This window comes from Macrotis lagotis, chromosome X (genome assembly GCF_037893015.1).
Source record: "Macrotis lagotis isolate mMagLag1 chromosome X, bilby.v1.9.chrom.fasta, whole genome shotgun sequence".
Lineage (NCBI taxonomy): Eukaryota > Metazoa > Chordata > Mammalia > Peramelemorphia > Peramelidae > Macrotis > Macrotis lagotis.
In genome coordinates, this window is record NC_133666.1 from 56,544,602 (window position 1) to 56,553,602 (window position 9,001).

Consider the following 9,001-nt stretch of genomic DNA (forward strand, 5'->3'; position numbering starts at 1 on the left):
AATCTGGCTTAATTTGCCTATAGTCTGTTTATCTAAGCTTTGTTCCTTAGTGAACAGATGAGATTATGACCATACTTATCTAAATTTGATACCATTTAGAGTGCAAATGACAGAATCAATGGAATGGCAATCGTTTTTTGAAAATTTTCCAAGTGAAAAGAATTTAAAAGATTGTAATACTTAAAATTTTTTCTATGTAATAATTTCCATAAAAATCCCCTTTAGAATCCTTACCTTAGCTGAGGTTTATTGTTGTATTTTGTACCCTAAGCTTTTTTGAGTCTAAAAATTAGTCCGTCTTTTTTTTTTTCCTTATTTTTATTCCTTGGCATGTTTTGACCCACGACCCATCCCCTCAAACCTTCAGGGGAAAAGGGCAGTTTTCTTTTTAACTGCTGGAAACATCTTGGGACAGCAGACTGGGGGCACAAAGGGGCTCTCGATGGGTCTCCCTGTGGCCTCCCTCCACCCCCAGCAGGAGTAGCACACACACTCACCAAGTCCCTCAACCTTCCCCGGGCCAAGTCCCGTCCCTCGAACTGTCCAGGGGTCACCCGGGCACCAGAGCCTGGCTGGATGAAAGGGCTGAGGCCCCTGTGGTGACCCCTCCCTTCTGGCCATTCCAAGGTGCTGCAGCTGACCAGTGATGGGAGAGAGAACCCTTGGACTCTGAGGAAGCAAATACAGGCCTCCACCCACCAATCACAGCCTTGTGCTTCCATCTGTAAAATTCCCCACTCTTAGGCCATGGGTCACTAGCATCTTTAGAAATGGACCAATGAGAGTCCTTTCACTTCCCTTTGAAGATGGTCATTGCTGCCCATTGCCATTGCCCCCCTCAAGTTGGAGCTACGGCTGGCAGTCCTTCCAGCCATGTAACTTCTTGCCCACAGCCCGATCCCCAAACCTCTTCAACACACTAATGACCAGAAACTCTTGTCTCTCGGGTTACTGACTCTTCACTAAAGACATGGAAACACAGTTCTACCCTCAAGGGGCTTCCATCTTCATGGGGGAGGCAGGAGGCTTAAATTTGGCCAGTTCTCCTTCCAGGGAACGGAGGCCAGAGGAGTTTGGGAATTGGGGGGAGAGGATGGGGGAGGTAACATCAGTGAAAGGACTGAAAACCCTTACAGGGGAGACAAATCCTCAAGCCTAAGGTCCTACCATGTCAGGTCCCAGAGAAAGAACCTTCCAGAAACAACGTGGAAAAGGACAAAGACGGGAGAACAGTCCCGTGTGTGGAATGCAGGCCACTATGGCCAGGACACAGGGCATGGAGGACAGAATGAGGAAGAGGGTGGGGAAGGGAACAGCTGTCTGGGACAGAGGAGACTCTATTAGAACTGGGGGTTTGGAGAGTGAAAGGTCTTGGGAGATTATCAGGGGGCAGGGTCACAGCCATCTGGTCAGATCTCTGCTACAGGGATGCATTCACACTTTATCCTTTTGGTAGGGGTGGGAGATGAGAAGGGAGGAGCCCCCTCTTCCATGTCCATAAAAGCGAAATCCAGGCTCTTACCTGCCTCAACCTTATTTTGGCTTTCCTCTTTAATTAAAAGACCTTGACCACATCCACCACAAACATTTTTATTTATTTCAGGGATATGTCTTTATTTGATAGGTCTTCAACATCCCGCTCATTTCCTGTGCCTCCATAGCAGGTCCTGTTCGCCTCTTGACCCTGGAGAGATACAAACACGAATACAACGTCAGATATAAATGTCTACACGGTACTAGTTCCCAGAGACAACTGCTCAGTGAACACAGCAGGTACCCTCTGTGCACAGGTGTGGGGCAGGGGAGTGGGAATCTCCCAGGCCAGGAACAGAAGAGCCGTAGCACCTGGGCCTGAGCCTCTGGAGGGGGACCCTGGGCCTACCTAGCCCTGTATAAGGTTAGACACAAGAATGAATGCCCGCTAGATGGGGATGTGTCTGCTGAGGAACTGAAGACAAGACTGAGGAAGAACAAGTGACTGTTTTCTACACAGACTGGGGACGAGTTGGCATATCCAGCAGGGACTGTGCTGTCTAGACCCCTGCCCCAAATCCCACCCGACGTTGCCTCAAGTTGATCAGCACATTGGACACCAGACCTTCTTCTTGATGTTAGGAGGAACGTGGGATCTGAAAGTACTTCTTTTTGAAATCCGCAAGCACAGGGATTTCTGCAGGCCGCATAGGGCCCGGCTGGGCAGACTCCACTCTCCTGTAGGGCACTGGGCCTCCAGCGTCAATCCTGTTTTCCAAGTTGAGGTTACTGGGCCCTGCCTGTGGCCCAAGGGCTGAGGCCTCCCCCTCTGGCTCGTTTTGTATCTCAGGCCGGGTGTACTCCAGAGATGATCCTCTGAAGACACACAAAGAACAAGAAACCATGAGGTCAAGGAAGCCGCTTTACACAGCACACTGGAAGAGTTCTCCCCAAAGATAGGATAAATCGGTGTGCCCCATAGGGAAGGGAGGACCCAGTCAGGAGGTTATGTAAAAGCTCCCAGCCTGGACTCTCCAAGGCTGCCTGGAGCAGACTTCACCCCCATGGCTCAGCACCTGCCTCCTTGTTAGGGAAACTCCTTGAGGATACTAATTTTTCTTTCTTTGAGGGAGAGCCAGGGCAAAAAGGAAAACATTCCTCATCCTACCGGTTCCCCCATGTCAGTAACAGAAGCTTGGGAACTGGCCCCGTGGCAGTAACGAGAGTTGTCCAGGGGCAGTTCTGGGCCTTGTACACCCGGGTCCCGATACACAGTTGCACCTGACTGGAGGGCAAAGCCACGCAAATAATGGTGGATGTGAAGATCTGTCAGTTATTACTGGGGACTTGTGGAAGCTGTGGACTAATTTCTGCTTTGAAACTTTCACACCTGGTCGAAAGAGGCCACCTAGCCAGGCAGGGGTGCTTTACAAAACCTGCGTCGCCTGCCTTTCTTTTAGCTGTTTTCCTAGGAGACAAAGCGAAAAGGGATGGAATCTCCGGAACCAATGCAGGAGAACTGTTTTGTGAGGTCATTCAGCCGGTTCCAAAAGGGCAAGGTGACAAGGGCGGTCACCTCGTCCCCTCCCAATCCAAGGACCAGAAAGGTTTCACAGAAGACAATGAGTGAGTTTGCTTCTGTCTTTCCTGCCCTTTAACCAACCAGAGGAACAAGGGCCCTTGCCCAACTCTGACTGCTGTCTAGGTCTCTTCATTAAGGACACTATGGAGAGCCCATCCCTCTAAGAAGGGATGTAGAATGCTGGCTCCCATGCTCAACAGTAACCATTCCTTTAAGTCTTCACTAGAAGAGGGTTGTGAGAGTCATAAAGCCAGTTCAGAGGACTTAGAATGGTGAGGAAGACCATATCTGGGTCACACATTTGTTATGGGTTTCTTCTAAGTTGTCTGCAGGCTAGGACAGATTCATGTTTTTTATGTGAAAATCTTTCCTGAGACTTGTCAATAAAATGCTATTTACAGAGTTTTTCCCCCCAAATTGTAGCAAATTATAAAATTCAGATGCTCAAGGAGCCTTTCTAAGAAGCTTGTCCTTAGACCCGTGACCTCATGAACAGTCTTTGAGTGGGAAATACGATTTTAGCAGAGGGAGGGACAGGTGCTTTGGGGCTTTGCTTTGGGTCTTTAAGTCTGGCCAGGCTGAGCAGGGCAAGAGAAAGGACACTTTAGAAGCACTAGAAGCCCTTTTTCTGGTTTGCATAAATTTCTTGTCTTTCAAACTACATCCAATTTGCATCAGAGAAGTAATACATTGAGGGTAAATCCTTAAAGTGTTCCTTGTTTTGTAAATACTGAACTTCCTGTTCAGATTGTGTGGGAAGTCAGGGGTAGAGGGAGGAGGGGGCTTTCCTGTATTGTATGGATCTGGGAGTCCTGGCAGCTGCCCCTCAAGACCTTTACACAAACCCCTCCTGCGGCCTAGGGAGGGGCTTCACGGCAAAGGGCAGAAAGGGCTTGTGGCCGCAGCCCGCGGACCCCCGCCGCTGCAGCAGAGCTCGGGCCGGACGGCGGCCCGTGTCACTCCGGTCCGCCGACCTTCAGGACCAGGGTCCTGGAGGCGAAGGCCGGGCCAAGGTCGTGGAGGCCGGGACTAAGCATGTGGAGGCCGGGGCCAAGGCCGTGGAGGCCCGGACTAAGCCTGTGGAGGCCGGGGCCAAGGTCGTGGAGGCCGGGACTAAGCCTGTGGAGGCGGGGTCAAAGCCGTGGAGGGCGGGGCCAAGTCCGTGGAGGCGGGGCCAGTCCGCGGAGGCCGGGACTAAGCGTGTGGAGGCGGGGCCAAGGCCACGGAGGCGGGGCCTTGGAGTTCAGGCTGGGGGGTCAGTGACTGAATGGGCTGAGCTCGGCCAGGGTCTGCCCCAGGTGGGCCCAATGCCCTGCCGCCCCGCCTCGGACCCGCCCCGCCCCCGTCCCACCACCCCTGCTGGCCCGGCCTTGGCCCCGCCGCCCACGCCTCCTCGGCCCCGTCCCCGCCCCCACCCCCTCCGCCGCCCCCGCCCGTGCTGCCCCCGCACCCCTCCCCCACCCAGAAGACTGAGCAGAAGGGGGAGATGCGCACGCCCAGGCCCAGCCTCCCCCAGCGTGTCCCAGAAACTGCCGGGGAAGCGCTGAGGGGGAGGGGAGACCTGGGGGAGCGGAGGGGGAGGGGAGACCTGGGGGAGCGGAGGGGGAGGGGACACCTGGGGGAGCGGAGGGGGAGGGGAGACCTGGGGAAGCGGAGGGGGAGGGGACACCTGGGGGAGCGGAGGGGGAGGGGACACCTGGGGGAGCGGAGGGGGAGGGGACACCTGGGGAGCGGAGGGGGAGGGGAAACCTGGGGAAGCGGAGGGGGAGGGGACACCTGGGGGAGCGGAGGGGGAGGGGAGACCTGGGGGAGTGGAGACCTGGGGAGCGGAGACCTGGGGGAGGGACACCTGGGGGAGCGGAGGGGGGAGGGACAGGAGCACGAGGCGTTCTGGAGGGGGCGGGGAGCACGAGGTCTCCTAGAGGGAGAGGGGAGGATTCCCGGAAGTGCGGGAGCGGGAGGCGTCCCAGAGGGGGAGGGGGAGCGTGAGGCGCCCCGGAGTGGGAGGGGAGCGCGAGGCCTCCTGGGGGAGAGGAGAGCGGGAGGCGTCCCAGAGGGGGAGGGAGGCGTCCCAGAGGGGGAGGGGGGCAAGAAGTGTCCTAGAGGGCGAGGGGAGCGGGAGGTGCCCCGCAGTGGGGAGGGGAGCGCGAGGGCCTCCTGGGGGAGAGGAGAGCGAGAGGCGTCCCACAGGGGGAGGGGAGGGGAGGCCTCCCAGAGGGGGAGGGGAGGCGTCCCAGAGGAGGAGGGGAGGCCTCCCGGAAGGGCGGGAGGGGAGGCATGCAGGGGGGGGGGAGGCCTCCCGGAGGGGGAGGGGAGGCCCAGGCCCCGCTTGTCACCTCTGTCCATCTCCAGACTCCCTCAGGAGGGACGCCGCTCCTCCTGGCGGGGCCGCCGAAGGCCTGCGGACACGAGGCCGGCCCAGGCCCTGCCGCCGGCTGCTCCTGGGCGCGTCCATGAGCAAGGAGACGAGCGGAGACGGCGAGGAGGAGACCAGGGGAGGTGGCGGCGTCAGCAGGTCGAGGGGCGGCGCCAACCTGGGCACCCAGCCGCCCTGCCTCCGGCTGCCCCTCGGCTCATCCACCAGGAAGGAGAGGAGCGGGGAGGGGAGGGCGCGCGGCCCCATCGGGGGCGGGGAGAAGATGGGGAGCGGGATGCGTGGCGGGGGCCCGGGGAGGCGCACGCGGCGGCGAGGCGGAGGCGAGGCGGGCGCCAGCGCAGGCCCGGCTGCCTGGCTCTGGCCGCCGCTGCCGCCAGCAGCACCGTCGCCGCCATCGCCGTCACCCCGGGCGCCTCCAGCAGGAAGGAGAAGGGAGAGGGCAGGCGGCGGGGCTCCGGGGCGGCAAAGGCGGGCAGGGGAGGCGAGGGGGGGGGGGAGGCGGAGGGGTCGGGGGCGGAGAGGGAGGCGAGGGGGGGACGGGCGGGATGGGGGCAGGGGGAGGCTCCTCTTCCTCACTGTGGCTGCTCAGGGGCGCCTCCATGGGGCCGGGCAGCACGCCCCGAGGGCCGGCGGGGGGCCCTATGGCCGCGGGCCGGCGGGAGGCCCTGTGGCTGCGGGCCGGCGGGAGGCCCTGTGGCTGCGGGCCGGCGGGAGGCCCTGGTGCGGAGGGCCCGCCGCTGGCTGCCGCGTGCGGGGCCTCCTCGAGCTCCTTCCGCCCTCTGCCCTCGGGGCTTCCGGAGGGCAGGCAAGCCTCCCACTCAGACTGAGGCTGCGGAAGTCCCGCCCCTGAACATCACACACTGGCTGCCGCATCCCAGGCCCCGCCCCGAGGGAAGGACCTCCACAGGCCCCTCCTCCTCGGAGCCAGAGGGCGCCCCCTGCTGCTCAGGTGCTGCTGCTGCAGCCCGCGGCTCCTTCCCGCGCTGGGCCTCAGACTCCTGCCCCGCCCCCACCCTGCCCGTCCCCGGGAGGGCAGCGGGCAGACTGAGACCAGGGCAGTAGGTGCTGCCCCAAGGGGGAAGATGGCGGCCGGGGCACCTGAATGCCCAGCTCCCTCCCTCCGCCTCCGGGGCGGCGGAGGGTTTGTTTCGCACCCCGCGGCTGGCACGGATAAAGGTCAAAGGGGACGGGGAGGCAGAGAGCCAGCGGGGCAGCCGCTGTCACGTTCGCCCGGAGCCGGACCGGACGGCGAACGGCCGGGCAGGCTGCGGCCCACGAGCGCCGGGCGACACCGAGCCGCAGCCAGCCTGAAGCTGAAGGGGCGACCGGGGGCTGCGGGACAGGCCTCACGGCCCACCGGGACCGCTCCTCACACACAGCCCCTCATCCAGGTGAGCCGGCGCCCACAACAAAGACGCCCCGATCCTTGCGGCACGCCCAGGCCGGGCAGGCCACAGGAGGAGGGGGCTGGCAGCACAGGGTGGGATGGGGGAGGAACCAGCACGCACAAGGACCGAAAACCCGCTCGGAGGAATCAAGTCCTCAAGGCCCCTGTACAGCCCGCTCGGGTCTCTACAAGAAGCCTTCCAGAGATGGTCTGGAAAGCGACAAAGACGGGAAAGCATTATTAGTCGTGCGATGCTCATGCCACTATGGCCGAGACCGCGGAGCGTGCAGGGCGGCATGGAGAAGAGGATGGGCAAGGGAACGTCTATCTGGGACACGGGACACTCTCTTACGGATGGAAGGTCACAGACTGTAGATTCTAGGAGATTGCCAGGGGCCAGGGTCACAGCCACGTGGTGAGGTCTCCGTTGCAGACTCTCACTTTGTCACCTCGAGGTGGGTGGGAGATAAGAGGGGAGAAGCATCCTCTTACAGGACCAGACACTTGAGGAGCTCACTTTGGCTTTTGTTCCTTGCTATTTGCATACAAAGTGGTCTCAGAGAACTACTCATAGCCTCCCCACACCCATCCTTGGGCTTTGGCTGGGGAACATTCTGATCCTTCCCATTGATGCTTCTAACAGGAATGGGGGGGCGGTGAGGGGGAGGATATAGGCCGAGGCCCTGGATGCATATGAAGGAGGAGAGTCATGGCAAACCCCTTTGCCCCTACTCTCTGATACCTGCTCTTTGTCCACTGTCAATGGCCTTTGGCTCTTCCACAAAGGGGACAGCCTCTCTCTTTCCTGCCTCAAATATATTTTGCATTTATTCTTTAATTAAACTATCCCCTGAACACATCCACCGCAAGCATTTGGATTTATTTCAGGAAATGTCTTTATTTGACTAGTCTACAACATCCCCCAGAGATCCTGGAGCCCAAGGGTCCTGCTGGTCCCCTGTGCCTCCATATATAAGGCCCATCTCCTACAAGGTTGACTTGACCTGGATCAATACTTTTCTGGTCATCTCTGATAGCACCAATAAATTCCTTACCTGCACAACAAACCTCATCATAAGAAACATCTTGGATGAGCAGAGAGAAAATCCACTTGTAATTTGTCAGCATTTACTCTTCAGCATAAGCACAATTCTAGGGAATAGGAATTTTAAGCATCATAAAGATTTGAAAGAATCATATTGTAAAACCATGTCATGCATGTGAAATTTCACTGGTTACTTAACTCAGTTTTTATAATTCTTTGTCCTTTTTATATAAAATGTGCCCAGAATTTTCTGTCACTGCTGATATTTGAAACGATGCCATCCACACATGGGTATTGTCAAGATCCTAGAGAATGAAGCTTCATTTATAAAACTAACTTTATTTGAATTTTCTTTAGCTTAATGAAATTATGGTTAACACTGGTCAGTTGGTTGGACATCACAATCTCTTCTTTTCTCACAGAATTGAGTGAAAAGCAGTACCACCAATTAGCTTCCCTGACGTGGAAGATTTCATGGACATTTTCCTCCTGCCACTACAAAGGGTGACCTACCAGCATCACAGTGCCAACAGCCATCTGCTTTTCCATTAGAAAACATTGGAATCCCTGGGCAAAGATGTCAGGACTCTCTTCCACTGGACGCTTCCAGGGACCTCCAATCTGCCTTTTATAAGGGGATTATGCTGGTGCTTGATGGCAGGTGAGGGAGCACAGGGCAAAGGAGGGCTCCAGGAACTCTCTCTTTCTCTGTCCCCTCATCTTTCTACTACTATCTTAGAATCCATTGAACAGAGACAACGGTCTAAGTCTGAGGTAGTGAATCAGTGTCCACCAGACTGGGCAAGGACAATACCCATAATAATTTCCATAGGGCCCCATCCTGGGGAATGGGGTGCAGAACGAATCTTTGACTTTGATGCTGACGTCATGGGGATTCAAGGAGACCTCCCAGACTGCCAGGGGACAGAAGCCAAGGTGCTTGATATCCATGAGGAGCTCCATAAATGTCTGTAATTCGGATGGAAAAAAGCATTTATTAGGTGTACGGGAGGGAGAGAAGAGCACAGGAAGAAAGCAGCACTCTGAGGTCACATCACCAGGGCAGGGCCAAGGACAGAAGGACATCTGGCAGGTGGCATAAATGGAGGTAGAAGGAAGCTCCAAGAGAAGGGCAGG

The 9,001-nt window shown here is 57.4% G+C and overlaps 1 protein-coding gene across 1 annotated transcript; it reads right to left on the reverse strand.

Moving 5' to 3' along the window:
* Positions 1-1,576: 1,576 nt before the first annotated feature.
* LOC141498676 (uncharacterized) lies at positions 1,577-6,033 on the reverse strand. Its single transcript, XM_074201843.1, has 4 exons — positions 6,009-6,033; positions 5,392-5,884; positions 2,099-2,349; positions 1,577-1,684 (listed from the first exon to the last, which is right to left on the reverse strand). The coding sequence occupies exons 1-3, from the start codon at positions 6,031-6,033 to the stop codon at positions 2,112-2,114; spliced, it is 756 nt and encodes a 251-aa protein (XP_074057944.1). The 3' UTR covers positions 1,577-1,684; positions 2,099-2,111.
* Between the last annotated feature and the right edge of the window lie 2,968 nt (positions 6,034-9,001).

Excerpts from the sequence above, each read along its gene's own strand:
- LOC141498676 (XM_074201843.1), bottom strand. The coding sequence starts at position 6,033 with ATGGAGGCGCCCCTGAGCAGCCACA. Across the intron at positions 5,885-6,008 it reads GGCGCCCCTGAGCAGCCACA|CCCCGCCGCCTGCCCTCTCC; the intron begins GTGAGGAAGAGG and ends GCCGCCCCGGAG. Across the intron at positions 2,350-5,391 it reads GAGTCTGGAGATGGACAGAG|AGGATCATCTCTGGAGTACA; the intron begins GTGACAAGCGGG and ends GTGTGTCTTCAG.